At 41.2% G+C, this 18,547-nt stretch overlaps 1 protein-coding gene across 1 annotated transcript in view; it reads right to left on the reverse strand.

Moving 5' to 3' along the window:
* The window catches only part of SPTBN4 (spectrin beta, non-erythrocytic 4), a 338,530-nt gene that overhangs the window by 22,590 nt on the left and 297,393 nt on the right, over positions 1-18,547 (reverse strand). The window contains exons 27-32 of the mRNA XM_053721767.1: positions 17,260-17,637; positions 16,911-17,155; positions 13,283-13,421; positions 5,759-5,843; positions 4,355-4,551; positions 3,414-4,030 (exon numbers count right to left, since the gene is read on the reverse strand). Coding sequence (XP_053577742.1) covers positions 3,414-4,030; positions 4,355-4,551; positions 5,759-5,843; positions 13,283-13,421; positions 16,911-17,155; positions 17,260-17,637 — 1,661 coding nt within the window. The remainder of the gene's footprint in view (positions 1-3,413; positions 4,031-4,354; positions 4,552-5,758; positions 5,844-13,282; positions 13,422-16,910; positions 17,156-17,259; positions 17,638-18,547) is intronic.

The raw sequence follows: 18,547 nt of genomic DNA on the forward strand, positions 1-18,547 counted from the left end.
GGAAGGGACGACGCTTGAATCAGAATGTCGTCCAGGTAAGGTACTACTGCAATGCCCCTTGGTCTTAGCACCGCTAGAAGGGACCCTAGTACCTTTGTGAAAATCCTTGGAGCAGTGGCTAATCCAAAAGGAAGCGCCACGAACTGGTAATGTTTGTCCAGGAATGCAAACCTTAGGAACCGATGATGTTCCTTGTGGATAGGAATATGTAGATACGCATCCTTTAAATCCACCGTGGTCATGAATTGACCTTCCTGGATGGAAGGAAGGATAGTTCGAATGGTTTCCATTTTGAACGATGGGACCTTGAGAAATTTGTTTAAGATCTTGAGATCTAGGATTGGTCTGAACGTTCCCTCTTTTTTGGGAACTATGAACAGATTGGAGTAGAACCCCATCCCTTGTTCTCTTAATGGAACAGGATGAATCACTCCCATTTTTAACAGGTCTTCTACACAATGTAAGAACGCCTGTCTTTTTATGTGGTCTGAAGACAACTGCGACCTGTGGAACCTCCCCCTTGGGGAAAGTCCCTTGAATTCCAGAAGATAACCCTGGGAGACTATTTCTAGCGCCCAAGGATCCAGAACATCTCTTGCCCAAGCCTGAGCGAAGAGAGAGAGTCTGCCCCCCACCAGATCCGGTCCCGGATCGGGGGCCAATATTTCATGCTGTCTTGGTAGCAGTGGCAGGTTTCTTGGCCTGCTTTCCCTTGTTCCAGCCTTGCATTGGTCTCCAAGCTGGCTTGGCCTGAGAAGTATTACCCTCTTGCTTAGAGGACGTAGCACCTTGGGCTGGTCCGTTTTTACGAAAGGGACGAAAATTAGGTCTATTTTTAGCCTTGAAGGGCCGATCCTGAGGAAGGGCGTGGCCCTTACCCCCAGAGATATCAGAGATAATCTCTTTCAAGTCAGGACCAAACAGCGTTTTCCCCTTGAAAGGAATGTTTAGTAGCTTGTTCTTGGAAGACGCATCAGCCGACCAAGATTTCAACCAAAGCGCTCTGCGCGCCACAATAGCAAACCCAGAGTTCTTAGCCGCTAACTTAGCCAATTGCAAAGAGGCGTCTAGAGTGAAAGAATTAGCCAATTTGAGAGCATTGATTCTGTCCATAATCTCCTCATAAGGAGGAGAGTCACTATCGAGCACCTTAAGCAGTTCATCAAACCAGAAATATGCGGCAGTAGTGACAGGGACAATGCATGAAATGGGTTGTAGAAGGTAACCCTGCTGAACAAACATCTTTTTAAGCAAACCTTCTAATTTTTTATCCATAGGATCTTTGAAAGCACAACTATCCTCTATGGGAATAGTGGTGCGTTTGTTTAAAGTAGAAACCGCTCCCTCGACCTTGGGGACTGACTGCCATAAGTCCTTTCTGGGGTCGACCATAGGAAACAATTTTTTAAATATGGGGGGAGGGACGAAAGGAATACCGGGCCTTTCCCATTCTTTATTAACAATGTCCGCCACCCGCTTGGGTATAGGAAAAGCTTCTGGGAGCCCCGGCACCTCTAGGAACTTGTCCATTTTACATAGTTTCTCTGGGATGACTAAATTTTCACAATCATCCAGAGTGGATAATACCTCCTTAAGCAAAATGCGGAGATGTTCCAATTTAAATTTAAATGTAATCACATCAGATTCAGCCTGCTGAGAAATGTTCCCTAAATCAGTAATTTCTCCCTCAGACAAAACCTCCCTGGCCCCCTCAGATTGGGTTAGGGGCCCTTCAGAGATATTAATATCAGCGTCGTCATGCTCTTCAGTAACTAAAACAGAGCAGCCACGCTTACGCTGACAAGGGTTAATTTTGGCTAAAATGTTTTTGACAGAATTATCCATTACAGCCGTTAATTGTTGCATAGTAAGGAGTATTGGCGCGCTAGATGTACTAGGGGCCTCCTGAGTGGGCAAGACTCGTGTAGACGAAGGAGGGAATGATGCAGTACCATGCTTACTCCCCTCACTTGAGGAATCATCTTGGGCATCATTGTCATTATCACATAAATCACATTTATTTAAATGAATAGGAATTCTGGCTTCCCCACATTCAGAACACAGTCTATCTGGTAGTTCAGACATGTTAAACAGGCATAAACTTGATCAGAAAGTACAAAAAACGTTTTAAAATAAAACCGTTACTGTCACTTTAAATTTTAAACTGAACACACTTTATTACTGCAATTGCGAAAAAACATGAAGGAATTGTTCAAAATTCACCAAATTTTCACCACAGCGTCTTAAAGCCTGGAAAATATTGCACACCAATTTTGGAAGCTTTAACCCTTAAAATAACGGAACCGGAGCCGTTTTAAGCTTTAAACCCCTTTACAGTCCCTGGTATCTGCTTTGCTGAGACCCAACCAAACCCAAAGGGGAATACGATACCAAATGACGCCTTCAGAAGTCTTTTATAAGTATCAGAGCTCCTCTCACATGCGACTGCATGCCATGCCTCTCAAAAACAAGTGCGCAACACCGGCGCGAAAATGAGACTCTGCCTATGCTTTGGGAAAGCCCCTAAAGAATAAGGTGTCTAAAACAGTGCCTGCCGATATTATTATATCAAAATACCCAGATAAAATGATTCCTCAAGGCTAAATATGTGTTAATAATCAATCGATTTAGCCCAGAAAAAGTCTACAGTTTAAATAAGCCCTAGTGAAGCCCTTATTTACAATCGTAATAAACATGGCTTACCGGATCCCATAGGGAAAATGACAGCTTCCAGCATTACATCGTCTTGTTAGAATGTGTCATACCTCAAGCAGCAAGGGACTGCAAACTGTTCCCCCAACTGAAGTTAATTGCTCTCAACAGTCCTGTGTGGAACAGCCATGGATTTTAGTTACGGTTGCTAAAATCATTTTCCTCATACAAACAGAATTCTTCATCTCTTTTCTGTTTCTGAGTAAATAGTACGTACCAGCACTATTTGAAAATAACAAACTCTTGATTGAATAATGAAAAACTACAGTTAAACACTAAAAAACTCTAAGCCATCTCCGTGGAGATGTTGCCTGTACAACGGCAAAGAGAATGACTGGGGTAGGCGGAGCCTAGGAGGGATCATGTGACCAGCTTTGCTGGGCTCTTTGCCATTTCCTGTTGGGGAAGAGAATATCCCACAAGTAAGGACGACGCCGTGGACCGGACACACCTATGTTGGAGAAACATACCTCTCACCTCCTCGTCACACACATACCTACCCCTTATAGCCTGCCCCTAATACTCAGACACAAGGAAATGCATCTCTCAATCAGCCTAATACACAGAAACCAGGACACAAATCTCTCACTTTCCCTTAATTCTCATTTCATTAACCCAGACTTCCTTACATTCCACAGACACAAGAGACAACAATAAGTGTTGCTCTAGGTCAAGAATTAAGAGATAATTTCTTAACTTACCCTGCAACTTTATCTGCTTCATGTCTTGGGGTGTCCTGCTCAATGGACTCCTGCTTGTCTGTCCTCCTCTCATGCCGATCTCTCCGTCTTTCTGGCTGCTCCTGTTTTGGGGTCTCCTGTTCGCTTGATCCTTGCCGATCTAGTCTTCTCTCATGACGGTCTCTCCTCCTCTCTGGCTGCTCTTGCTTTGGAGCCTCTTGCTCGCTGGACTCCTGACGTTCCAGTTTCCTTTCATGGCGATCTCTCCTTCTCTCAGGATGTGAGTGGCGGCTGCTTTTGCTTTCTGCCTTCTCCACAGTCAATGTGGCCATACCTTGAGACACTTTAGCTTCTACATGGTCAATCTTTGCCTGTAGACGCTCTGGTCTTATTTCATGTTGAACAAACCCAACCCTTGCCTCCCCCCTTTCCCCTCGTGTCCTGTGGGTCTCTGGTGGGGTCCCATTTGGGAGGGAAAGGGTATCCTTCTGCTCCAATTTTGGCTCTGATTTCTCATACACAGCCTGACGTGCAAGAGGCGATGGACGAGTGGAATAGTCCGTTGTATCAGGGAAAACCTTTCTACCAAGAAGAGGTGTGGGCGGTAATTTGCTTTGCTCTGCTTTCAACTTCTCCAGCTAAAAACACAAAATAAAAAAAAAAAACAACAACAAAATCATGTAAATGAAAACAAGAGATTCTTGAGATTTGGAAAGTTGACTTGTGAAGAAAATAGAGAGGATTGTAAGGGTCCATATATATAGAAAAATCAGTGAGTAAACAATACTTCTGTAGCATATGAGTTGTTCAAGAACCTTAAAAGCCATTCTTAACTGTAAACAGATTTCCAAAAAACACGTACACATTGTCTTTACAGTTTGCAGAATCCTAATTTTTATTTTTGTTTTTTTCCCTATTTATTAATTAATGTATTTATTTTTTCCAACACTTTTCTTCCTCACCGTGGTTAATCGCCTTAAGGAACTGAACCTCTCCTCCCAAGCTGCTGCAGTTTTGCGGAAGGCCTCGTGACGGCGTATAAGCTGTTCCACTTCATCCACACTGTTTCCCAGTTCAGGGCTCTTTACAATGGGTTCCTGGGCAGTCAGCCAAGCTTCAGCAACCCCTGCCTCCTGAGCAAACTGGTGAACTTCCAGCACTAGTAAAATGGTGTTAGAAGTGGGATACTCAAGTATCATGGCATTTTTAATTACACTGTTTTTATTTGTTAATTAAATATAGATGATTAATAGAGGATGTTTATGTTTGTATAGGCATTGTGATAACTGATATATAAATAGAGAAGCAAAATAATTTGCGTATATAAAGAAATATTTCATAATTATTTAAAGAGAGATATTTTCAAGATGCAATCGCTTGATCCATTTTATGACCAAAGTAATTTGATCACATTGATTTAACAAGTGTTTGAGACATCTGGTTTTGCCAGCACACAAATTTAGCTTTGTGATACAGTCCATCTATCTCCCTAATCACTCCTATCTATTTGTCTTCATGTTTTTATGGGCTTATAGGGTTAACTTCACATGTCTACAGTGCTGTACAGAGTTTTTGGCCATATTTGCACCCCCATCTCGGTATTTCAGCTCCCCCGCATTAATCAGGAGAAACGTGAAGCAGAACATTGTGTAGGCTCTATATAGGTTCCCATGACAACCATAATTAGCCTCTAGTTAGACAGTCTGTGTGTGTGTAATGTGGTACAACCCATTGAAGCAGAGGTGAAGGTTAAAGGGACATAATAATTCTAAATCACTTGAAAGTGATGCAGCATAATTGTAAAAAGCTGATGAGAAAATATCACCTGAACATTTCTCTGTAAGAAAGGAAGATATTTTACCTCAAAATTTATTCAGATCACAACAGTAAGTGCTCTGTGTATAGTTGTCCTTCAGCTACTTTAAGAAAAAAACAGCCAATCGGCTTCATCAGTGCTGATGTCACACATTTCTTTACTCTAACCTCATAAGATTTCACTGAAATCTCATGAGATTTTAAAGAAAACTTCCTGAAACTGAGGAGGGAAATAACATGCCAGATGCATACTCTCTTGCAAGTCCCAGGACTAGCATCCTGGTTGGCTGTTTATAAAGTCGCTTTAAAATGGGATGTGTCTACTGAGGAACTTTTGAGCTAAAATATCTTCCATTTTTTTTGCATAAAGATGTTCAGGTGATATTTTCTAGTCAGATTTTTACAGATATGCTGCATTACTTTCATGTGCTTCGATATTTGGGTATCAGTCCTTTTAACTGTCAAGTTATGTTGTGAAAAAAACAGCAGTCATAGACTACAGCGTTATTCAGCTTTGTGCATTCCTTGAAATTATAAGTGCAGATACTTACTTTGCTGTAGCCATTCCCAGTGCTTGTCCCATTTCTCCAGCATCTCCTTCTTTTTCATCATCAGTTTGTCCAAGCTCTTCTTGATCTTGCAAAGAAAGGATGATTATTATTCATGGCCAGGTGTATTTTTTTGGTGCTACAATATATACTCATGTGTTTAACAAAGTTAGACATTGAGACATGGAGGCCCATTTATCGAGCTCTGTATGGAGCTTGTGGGCCCATGTTTCTGGCGAGGCTTCAGACTCACCAGAAACAGCAGTTATGAAGCAGCGGTCTAAAGAATCGCCACAATCCAACCCGATCGAGTACGATCGGGTTGATTGACACCTCCCTGCTGGCGGCCATTGGTTGCGAGTCTCCAGGGGGCGGCGTTGCACCAGAAGCTCTACATTTAGCCCCCAATAAGCAAGCCTAACACAGGTTCTGACAAAAAATGGGCCAGCTCCTAAGCTTTACATATCTGCTTTTTAAATAAAGATAGCAAGAGAATGAAGAAAAAATCATAATAGGAAAAAATTTTGAAAGTTGCTTAATATGGCACGCTCTATCTTAGACAATTAAAGAAAAAAATGTGGGTTTAGTATCCCTTTAATAGTTGACAAAGGATTAGTGTGAAGTTTGATGAGTGCCATTCTCCATATTCGGATGTTTCTAAGAAAGATGGTGACTTTCTGTAAAATGAGTGACTAGTGTGATATTTTCAAAATGATTGCACTGTATATTCTTAAAGTGATAATAATGTTTACAGTATGGGAAAGCTAATTCTGAAACTACCTTTTATTTTAATAGCACATTCATGTAGCATTTTATTTTTTTAAAGATGGAAAATTCTTTATTATGTATCTATTCGTTTGATTATTCCCGGGCCACCCTCTTATCAAATCCGCTTTACAGCTGTATAGCATGAAAAAAATCAGTTGCAAAACGGATTGGGTAAGAGGTGAAAATATCACCTCGAAAAAAAAAAAAAAGGCATTTGCAAACGGCAGCCGGACTGGGAATAATTAGACGCATACATGATGATTAAACAATTAAGATTTTTTAATAAAAAAAAAAAAGGAAATTTATGCTTACCTGATAAATTGTTTTCTTCTACGATACGACAAGTCCACGGATTCATCCTTACTTGTAGGATATTATCCTCCTGCTAACAGGAAGTGGCAAAGAGCACCACAGCAGAGCTGACTATATAGCTCCTCCCTTGACTCCACCCCCAGTCATTCGACCGTAGGTATAGGAAGAAAAAGGAGAAACTAAAAAAGGTGCAGAGGTGACTGAAGTTTGAAAACAAAAATATAATCTGTCTAAAATGACAGGGAGGGCCGTGGACTCGTCATATCGTAGAAGAAATAAATTTATCAGGTAAGCATAAATTTCCTTTTCTTCTACTAGATACGACGAGTCCACGGATTCATCCTTACTTGTGGGATACAATACCAAAGCAACAGGACATGGATGAACGGGAGGGACAAGACAGATACCTAAACGGAAGGCACCACTGCTTGAAGAACTTTTCTCCCAAAAATAGCCTCAGAAGAAGCAAAAGTATCAAATTTGGAAAATTTGGAAAAGGTATGAAGGGAGGACCAAGTCGCAGCCTTACAAATCTGTTCAACAGAAGCATTGTTTTTAAAAGCCCATGTGGAAGCCACCGCTCTAGTAGAATGAGCTGTAATTTTTTCAGGAGGCTGCTGTCCAGCAGTCTCGTATGCCAAACGGATGATGCTTTTCAGCCAAAAAGAAAGAGAGGTAGCCGTAGCTTTTTGACCCCTACGCTTTCCAGAATAGACAACAAATAGAGAAGATGTTTGACGGAAATCCTTGGTCGCTTGTAAGTAAAACTTCAAGGCACGAGCCACGTCCAAGTTATATAACAGAAGCTCCTTCTTAGAAGAAAGATTAGGACACAAAGAAGGAACAACAATTTCCGGATTAATATTCTTATTTGAAACAACCTTAGGAAGGAATTCAGGTTTAGTATGCAAAACCACCTTATCAGAATGGAATATAAGATAAGGATGAGTCACATTGTAACGCAGAAAGCTCAGAAACTCTTCGAGCAGAAGAAATAGCAACTAAAAACAAAACTTTCCAAGATAAAAGCTTAATATCTATGGAATGCATGGGTTCAAACAGAACCCCTTGAAGAACATTGAGAACTAAATTCAAACTCCATGGTGGAGCAACAGGTTTAAACACAGGCTTGATTCTGACTAAAGCCTGACAAAAAGACTGAACGTCTGGGACATCCGCCAGACGTCTGTGTAGTAAAATTGACAAAGCAGAAATTTGTCCCTTTAAGGAACTAGCTGATAATCCCTTCTCCAATCCTTCTTGGAGAAAGGACAAAATCCTAGGAATCCTAACCCTAATCCATGAGTAGCCCTTGGATTTGCACCAATAAAGATATTTACGCCATATCTTATGGTAAATTTTCCTAGTGACAGGCTTGCGAGCCTGAATCAAGGTATCAATGACCGGCTCCGAGAATCCACGCTTAGATAAAATCAAGCGTTCAATCTCCAGGCAGTCAGCTGCAGAGAATTTAGATTTGGATGTTGGAACGGACCTTGGATTAGAAGGTCCTGACTCAGTGGCAGTTTCCACGGTGGCAGAGATGACATTTCCACTAGATCTGCATACCAAGTCCTGCGTGGCCACGCAGGCGCTATCAGGATTACCAAAGCCCTCTCCTGTTTGATTCTGGCAATCAGATGAGGTAGGAGAGGAAAAGGAGAAAACACATAAGCCTGGTTGAACGACCAAGGTACTGCTAGAGCATCCATCAGTACTGCTTAGGGATCCCTTGATCTGGACCCGTAACAAGGAAGTTTGGCATTCTGACGAGATGCCATCAGATCCAATTCCGGTGTACCCCATTGACGGATCAATGCCGCAAACACCTCCGGACGGAGCTCCCACTCCCCCGGGTGAAAAGTCTGATGACTTAGAAAATCCGCTTCCCAGTTCTCTACTCCTGGGATATAGATTGCTGATAGATGGCAAGAGTGAGTCTCTGCCCATCGAATTATCTTGGAAACTTCAGTCATCGCTAGAGAACTCTTTGTTCCCCCTTGATGATTGATATATGCTACAGTCGTGATATTGTCTGACTGGAATCTTATGAATTTGGCCAAAGCCAACTGAGGCCACACTTAGAGCATGTTGAATATTGCTCTCAGGAAGCACATTCCCTAGGACAGATGATCCTGTGACAACCACCAAAGAAGAGAGTCTCTGGTCTCTAGATCCAGATTTATCCAAGGAGATAAATCCGAATAATCCCCATTCCACTGTCTGAGCATGCACAGCTGCAGTGGTCTGAGATGTAAGCGAGCAAACGGAACGATGTCCATTGCCGCTACCATTAACCCAATGACCTCCATACACTGCACCACTGATGGCCGAGGAATGGAATGAAGTGCTCGGCAAGAAGTTAGGATCTTTGACTTTCTGACCTCCGTCAGAAAAATTTTCATGTCTACCAAGTCTATCAGAGTTCCTAGGAATGGAACTCTTGTCAATGGAACTAGTGAACTCTTTTCTATGTTCACCTTCCACCCGTGAGTTCTTAGAAAAACCAACACGATGTCCGTGTGAGATTTGGCTAGATGGTAAGTTGATGCCTGAATCAAAATATCGTCCAGATAGGACGCCACTGCTATGCCCCGCGGCCTTAGAACCGCCAGAAGGGACCCTAGCACCGTTGTAAAGATTCTGGGAGCTGTGGCCAACCCGAAAGGGAGGGACACAAACTGGTAGTGTTTGTCCAGGAAGGTGAACCTGAGAAACTGGTGATGATCTTTGTGGATAGGAATGTGAAGATACGCATCCTTCAAATCCACGGTGGTCATATATTGACCCTCCTGGATCATTGGTAAAATTGTTCGTATGGTCTCCATCTTGAACGATGGGACTCTGAGAAATTTGTTTAGGCATTTGAGATCTAAAATCGGTCTGAAGGTTCCCTCTTTTTTGGGAACCACAAATAGATTTGAGTAAAACCCTGCCCTTGTTCTAGTTTTGGAACTGGGCAGATTACACCCATGGTATATAGGTCTTCTACACAGCGTAAGAACGCCTCTCTTTTTGTCTGGTCTACAGATAAACGTGAAAGATGAAATCTCCCTCTTGGGAGAAAATCCTTGAATTCCCTTGAATACCCCTGGGTCACGATTTCTAATGCCCAGGGATCCTGAACGTCCGTTGCCCAAGCCTGAGCGAAGAGAGAAAGTCTGCCTCCTACTAGATCCGGTCCTGGATCGGGGGCTGCCCCTTCATGCTGTCTTGGTAGCAGCAGCGGGCTTCTTGGCCTGTTTACCTTTATTCCAGGTCTGGTTAGGTCTCCAGACTGACTTGGATTGTGCAAAATTCCCCTCCTGCTTTGCGGCTGAGGAGGAAGTAGAGGGTCCACCTTTAAAGTTTCGAAAGGAACGAAAATTATTTTGTTTAGCCCTCATTTTAACAGTCTTGTCCTGAGGAAGGGCATGATCTTTACCTCCAGTAATGGCGGAAATGATTTCCTTTAGTTCAGGCCCGAATAGGGCCTTACCATTAAAAGGAATAGCTAAAAGTTTAGATTTTGATGACACATCAGCAGACCAAGACTTAAGCCATAACGCTCTACGCGCTAGAATGGCAAAGCCTGCATTTTTTGCCGCTAATTTAGGCATTTGAAAAGCGGCATCGGTAATAAAAGAATTAGCTAGCTTGAGAGCCTTAATTCTATCCAAAATATCATCTAATGGGGTCTCAACCTTAAGAGACTCCTCTAGAGCCTCAAACCAAAAAGCTGCTGCAGTAGTAACTGGAACAATGCATGCTATAGGTTGTAGAAGAAAACCCTGATGAATAAACAATTTCTTTAAAGGACCCTCTAATTTTTTATACATAGGATCTTTGAAAGCACAACTGTCCTCAATAGGTATAGTTGTATGCTTAGCCAGGGTAGAAATAGCACCCTCCACCTTAGGGACCGTCTGCCAGGAATCCTGAATGGTGTCAGATATGGGAAACATTTTCTTAAAAGTAGGAGGGGGAGAGAACGGAATGCCTGGTCTATCCCATTCCTTAGTAACAATGTCTGAAATCCTTTTAGGGACTGGAAAAACATTAGTGCAAGTAGGGACCTCTAGATATTTATCCATTTTACACAATTTCTCTGGTGGTATTACAATAGGGTCCCAATCATCCAGAGTTGCTAAAACCTCCCGGAGTAACAGGCGGAGGTGTTCAAGCTTAAATTTAAAGGCCGTCACGTCCGAGTCTGTTTGAGGGAACACATTTCCTGAGTCTGAAAGTTCTCCCTCAGACAGCAATTCCCCTACCCCCAACTCAGAACACTGTGAGGGTACATCGGAGATGGCCAATAAAGCATCAGAGGGCTCAGCATTTACTCTAATACCAGACCTACTGCGCTTACCCTGTAAACCTGGCAGTTTAGATAATACCTCTCTAAGGGTAGTGGACATAACTGCAGCCATATCTTGCAGAGTAAAAGAATTAGAACTAGAAGTAATTGGCGTCGCTTGAGTGGGCGTTAAAGGTTCTGACACTTGGAGAGAATTGGATGGCATAACCCGATTCTCTTCAGACTGAGAATCATCCCTAGACATACTTTTATCACCTAAAATATGTTCTTTGCAATGTAAGGCCCTTTCAGTACATGAGGGACACATTTTAAGTGGGGGTTCCACAATGGCTTCTAAACACATAGAGCATTGACTTTCCTCAATGTCAGACATGTTGAACAGGCTAGTAATGACCACAAAAAGTCTTGAAAACACTTTATTTGTGAAAAAAAAACAGCCTTTAAGAGTAAAAAAGCATACAATTTTTCCAAAACTGCCTTAAAATTTAATAAATATCACAATTTTAGCAGATATGTGTTTTATCTTGCCAGCTAATATTGCACCACAAGTAAGGTAGACTTAACCCTTTATGGGAAAAAACGTTACTCAAAAACGTTTATGAAAAATAATATAGCAACCCCCTGCACCTTGCCACAGCTCTGCTGTGGCGCCTACCTGCCCTCAGGGGTCTGTAATTCACTATCTCCTTCGTTTAGGCTAAATCCTCAACTTAGGCCCACCGGAGCTGGAGCTTGCTGCCTTCATAAGCATTTCAACTGCGCATCTGAGGCACAAAAATAGGCCCCGCTGATCTACATTGATGTCTCTCTGCCTAGTAAAAACCGCTGTAAAGCGGTCTAGAACACTAGCCATGTGGGTCTTTCATATTACCCATCTAATATATGTAAGCCACGTGAAACCCTCCAGTGCCATCAGCCATAAAAACGTTTGCATATAAAAACGTTAAGTTGCCCCTAATAAAAACCGTTTTGCCAACAAAACATTATTTTACCAGTGTCAAGCCCATAATATACAGGTTCCAGTAATACCCCTTCTATGTACAAGTAGGATTACTGCTTACCCCTTCCCTTATGTGAACTATGTCAGCCAGTTCTGAAATACCACAGTCTCCCCAGAAAAAAATGACTGAACATACCACAATGCTTGTAGCCTGAAAAAACGTTCCCCACACTGAAGCTTCTCAAGTACTCCTCAGCCATTCTGTGGGAACTTCTCTGGATCTTAGTGACAACTGCTAAGATCATCAGCCTCCAGGCAGGAATCTTCATCCATCTGCTGCCTGAGGAAAAATAGCACTCACCGGTACCATTTAAAATAAAAAAGTCTTGCTTGAAGAAAATAAAAACTATTATATTAACACCTCTTTCACTTTACCTCTTCCTATTACTTAGTATAGGCAAAGCGAATGCCTGGGGGGTGGAGTCAAGGGAGGAGCTATATAGACAGCTCTGCTGTGGTGCTCTTTGCCACTTCCTGTTAGCAGAAGGATAATATCCCACAAGTAAGGATGAATCCGTGGACTCGTCGTATCTAGTAGAAGAAAAAAGCTAAATTGAAGTGCTGTTAAAAAAAAAAGTTTGTTTCAGAAATAGCTATCCTATACCGTAAACTTTATCATCCCTTTAAGTTAGATAAATTAGATCCTATAGCGGCTGGTGACCAAATCAAGGTTTGAATATTAGAAGTTGACTGTGACTTATTTGTGGTTATTATCATTATATGATCACCAACAAAGAAATAGAGGCTTATTTATCATATGTCTGTCGGACCTGATCCGACAGTGCGGATCAGGTCCAACAGACATCGCTGAATGCGGAGAGCAATACGCTCTCCGTATTCAGCATTGCACCAGCAGCTCACAAGAGCTGCTGGTGCAACGCCGCCCCCTGTAGACTCACGGCCAATCGGCCGCCAGCAGGGGGGTGTCAATCAACCCGATCGTACTCGATCAGGTTGAATTCCGGCGATTCCTGTCCGCCTCATCAGAGCAGGCAGACAGGTTATGGTGCAGCGGCTTTAGACCACAGCTCCATAACCCCGTCTCGCCAGAAACACGGGGCCTCAAGCTCCATTTGGAGCTTGATAGATAGGCCAAATAGTAATCTTGGGTAATATATTACTATCTTTTCATTATGCATTCATAAGTTACCTCTTCAGTAGCCGGCCTTTTGTTCAGAACTAGAGTTTTCCCAAGCTCCACACATTCTGCAATTCTCACGTTACGGGATTCAATCTCACTCTTCAGCCCTTGATGGTAACTCATTAGTACTTCAACTGAGGAAACGTCTCTGGGTATAAAACAGTGGAGTGATTAACTATAACTCATTGATGTTGTTAAACTACCCAAGTGAGAAAGAATTACACATTCATCTTCCCAATACAATGAAAAATTGTCTTTGGCTGCTCATTTCCAAAGGTCCATCTACAATGGTGTAAAAAGATCCCCAATTTGACTGCAAATTGCTGATGGCTGCAGCTACAACATTTCTAATCGTGGATATTGTTAAACAAAATTTAGTTTTTTCAACATTTGTTTATTAATTTTTTTTCCAAATCAAATGCAGAAGAAAAAAAAATCTTTTTTTTTTTTTAACAAATAAAATATTCTGTAATATATCTACACTATAATCTCGTTTGTAATGTGTTCGCCGCCAGTGGTGCACGCATCTTCAAAGGAATATTGGCTGCGCGAGGCAGCCAAAAGAATGTTGGCTGCGCAAGGCAGCCAAAAGAATCCATGGATTCAGAAAATGGCAGGGTGGTGAAAGAATCCACCGAAGGTGGATTCTTTCACCACCCTGCCATTTTCTGAATCCACCTGGATGCAGCGTATGCAAACCCGAAACCTTAAAAAAAAAAAAACGCAACTGCCCGCACAAAATAACTAAAAACACGTAACCACCCGCAAGAAATAAAACAAACAAACATGTAACCGCCTGCACGAATATAACAAAAAAAAACTAACCTCCCACACAAAGTATTAAAGGGACATGAAACCCACAACTTTTCTTTCATGATTCGGATAGAGAATACAATTTTAAACAACTTTCCAATTTACTTCTATCATTTAATTTGCTTCCTTCTCTTGTTATCCTTTGCTAAAAGGTTTATCTAGGCAAGCTCAGAAGCAGCAGAGAACATAGGTTCTAGCTGTTGATTGGTGGCTGCATATATATATTGATTGTGATTGGCTCACCAATGTGTTCAGTTAGAAACCATTAATGCATTGATGCTCCTTCAACAAATGATACCAAGAGAATTAAACAAATTAGATAATAGAAGTAAATTAAAAAGTTATTTAAAATTGTATTCTCTATCTGAATCATGAAAGAAAACATTTGGGTTTCATGTCCCTTTAAACACCTAAACCGCCAACCCCAACATCGCAACACAATAAAGTAATTAACCCCTAATCCGCATATAACATAATTTAAAAATGTACCCCTAAACCGCCAACCCCCCACATCGCAATAAACCTAATTAATCTATTAACCCCTAAACCACAAAACCCACACATCACAATAAACTTATTTAACCTATTAACTCTTAAACCGCCAACTCCCCACATACCAATAAACCTAAGTAACCTATTAACCCCTAAACCGCCAATCCTCCAAATCACAATAAACCTAATTAATTTATTAACCCCTATACCCCCAACCCCCCCACAACGCAAATAACTAATTTTATTTACTAAGCCCCCTAACCTAACACCCCCTAAATTATCCCCAATTACTACTAAATTACAATTAAAATAAAAAAAATCCTAACATTAAAATACAAAAAATAAAAAATTCTAACATTACAGAAAAAAAATAAACAAAATTATCAAAAATAAATAAATATACCTAATACCTATGGAAATAAAAAAGCCCCCCCAAAATAAAAACACCCCTAATCTAAACTAACAATAGCCCTTAAATGGGCCCTTTGTAGGGCATTGCCCTAAGTTAAACAGCTCTTTTACATTTAAAAATTACTAAATCCCCCCTAACAGTAAAAAGATATAGTAATCTATAACCCCCCAAAATAAAAAAACCTAACACTAAAAAAACCTAAACTACCCATTGCCCCTAAAGGGGCATTTGTATGGGCATTGTCCTTAAAAGGGCTCTTTTACTGCCCTCAAAAGGGCAATCAGCTCTTTTTAAGCCCCCCAAAAAACATAACCTAAAAAAAAAAAACACCCCAAAAATTAAAATAAAAAAGCCTAAAACTAAGCCCCAAATAGGTACTCACTGTTCCTGAAGTCAGGCGGAGAAGGTCTCCTTCGAGGCAGCTCCATCATTTTCTATCTTTATCCGGAGTGAAGGCGGCGCGGAGCTGGTTTCCCCGATGCACGGATCCTCAGCAGCGGTTCTCAGCGGATGAGATCCTCAGCTGCATGGAGGCTCCTCTTCATTCGGTCGTCCGTTGCACACTTAAGATTGAATGAAAGGTACCCCATATTTATTGGGGTACCTTGTATTTCTATTGGCTGAAATTTTGAAATCAGCCAATAGGATGAGAGCTACTGAAATCTTATTGGCTGATTTGAACATCCAATAGGCTTTCAGTAGCTCTAATCCTATTGGCTGATTTCAAAATATCAGCCAATAGGAATGCAAGGTACCACAAATTGAATGTGATACCTTGCATTAAATTTTCAGTGTTCGATGGACATAGGATGAAGAGGAGCCTCCACGCTGCCGAGGATCTCCTCCCGTGTAGACCGCTGCTCCGGATCCGTGCATCGGGGAAGACTGCTACGCGCCGCCTTCGCACAGGATGAAGGTAGAATGACAGAGCCGCCTGGAAGAAGACCTTCTCTCTGGACTTCAGGAACGGTGAGTACCTATTTTGGGCTTAGTTTTAGGATTTTATTTTTTTTTAAGATTAGGGATTTAATGGGCTGTAAAAGAGCTGATTGCTCTTTTAAAGGGCAATGGGTAGTTTAGGTTTTTTTAGTGTTAGGTTTTTTATTTTGGGATGGTTGGTTAAGTGGGGGGTTTTACTGTTAGGGGGTAATTGGTAATTTTTGTAAGTAAAAGAGCTGTTTAACTTAGGGCAATGCCCAACAAAAGGCCCTTTTAAGGGCTATTGGTAGTTTAGTATTAGATTAGGGGGTGTTTTTATTTTGGGGGGGGATTTTTAATTTTTATAGGGGTATTAGTTTTGGTTAGGTTTAAATTTTTATTTTGGATAGCTTTCTTTATTTTTATTCTGTAATTTTACTTTTTTATTTTTTGTAACTTTAGTTTGGGGGTTTGTATTTTTTAAAGATAGACTGCCCTCTGGGCAGGTTTATTGCCTAGTTATAATTGCATTCTTAACAAAATTTGAGTTTAGAAAATATAATGTTATCTGTTGTTGTATAAACTTGTATTGAAGTTTGGAATCTTTTTCCCACTCATACTAGACTAGTTTCAGTAATCCCTTTGACATCTAACTGTTAAGTAGATGATTGCTTCTGAATTATAGCCATCAATTCAGTACATTTTAGGTTTTCTGTTTTCCAGTTTTTAAGCATTACAATTCCAGCTATAAGTATGGCAATATTAACCATTTGAGTATTTAGATCCCTAAATGTCTTTTTATATAGAAAAAAATATCCAAAATATTGTTTTTCTACAACATGAAGGCCATCATACAACATACAATAGACATATCTTCTTTTTAAAATCCAATAAAAAAGTTGATAATTTTGCAAAATAGAGTGGCCCACATGATAAAGGGATATGATCAAATAAAAAGCTCTAGCTATATAAATGGTCGTTAACAAAACCTTGGGTTGCTACCTTGGCTTCTCTCCGGTGCCAATCTGACAGATGATACTCTCCATCCAGGAGATGAGGTCTCTCACCATGCCGATAAACTTCATGCGGTCAGTGGCACTAGTGATCTGTAGCCGACAGTCTTCACAAGAGGTCAACAACTCTTTCCAAGACCGCATCACTTCCTGTTCACTGGTGACAATTGCCACTGCATTTTCCCCTGCATAGACTGTCCTCAACTGGGCAGCATTTTCCTGGAGCTGACGTACCTGTGGGAAACATCTATCCAATTAGAAGGATAGCCACAACCTAACTGGGAGAAATGTATATTTCTTCAGAGTAATTGTATTGTGCTATACAAGACTTCACTAACCTGAGTGACAAGGACTTCAATGTCATGTTCGAAGGAGCTCAATATTCTTTGCAAACAGCCGGCTGACAACTTGGCCTCCTGTGCTTTCACCTCCGGCAACCGCTGCTTCTTCTCTTCTAGTTGGGACAAGACATCCTTGCAGTCATTAAAGAACTTGTGCAGATCATGTGAAGCCGCTAGCATCTGCGCTCGTGTCTCCATGAGCTCTAGAAGATCAGCCCATGCCTCGTTCACACCATCTTTCCACTCTGCAATTGTGGCTGCATCTGCATGACCATAGTCTATAAGTTCATCCACCATCTGATTAACGGCAATGATGCGTTCCTGCCCAATGCAGCCTGTCTCATTGGCAAACTCTGTAAACTTCTCCTGCAAAAGCTGCCATCAAGTAGAAATTTAAATATGGTTATAGATATAGAGATGTAATTTTTTTTACATATATATCACTAGAGAGCTAGTGAAAATAAATGGCACTCTTGTTAAATACTGGGCACCTGGTTAACCTATCTGCAATGCCATGAATAAATGATTAGTATATCTGGAGTATGCAAATAGCTATATCATAACAGTGGAGCAGCATAGAGCCAAATATAGGGAGGGTTATATGGAGCAATAGGAGAAGTTATAGGGGGACGGTACATGGAGCAATAGGAAGAGTAATAAGGTGAAGTTATATGGATTTATAGGGAGGGTTATATGGAGCAATAGGAGGATTTATAGGGAGGATTATATGGAGCAATAGGAGGAGTTATAAGGAGGGTTATATGGAGCAATAGAAGGAGTTATAGGGAGGGTTATATGGAGCAATAGGAGGAGTTATAGGGAGGGTTATATGGAGCAATAGGAGGAGTTATAAGGAGGGTTATATGGAGCAATAGAAGGAGTTATAGGGAGGGTTATATGGAGCAATAGGAGGAGTTATATGGAGGGTTATATGGAGCAATAGGAGGAGTTATAGGGAGGGTTATATGGAGCAATAGGAGGAGAGTAATAAGGTGAAGTTATATGGAGCAATTGGAGGATTTATAGGGAGGGTTATATGGAGCAATAGGAGGAGTTATAGGTAGGGTTATATGGAGCAATAGGAGGAGTTATAAGGAGGGTTATATGGAGCAATAGAAGGAGTTATAGGGAGGGTTATATGGAGCAATAGGAGGAGTTATAGGGAGGGTTATATGGAGCAATAGGAGGAGTTATAAGGAGGGTTATATGGAGCAATAGAAGGAGTTATAGGGAGGGTTATATGGAGCAATAGGAGGAGTTATATGGAGGGTTATATGGAGCAATA

This window comes from Bombina bombina, chromosome 7 (genome assembly GCF_027579735.1).
Source record: "Bombina bombina isolate aBomBom1 chromosome 7, aBomBom1.pri, whole genome shotgun sequence".
In the NCBI taxonomy this organism is placed as follows: Eukaryota; Metazoa; Chordata; class Amphibia; order Anura; family Bombinatoridae; genus Bombina; species Bombina bombina.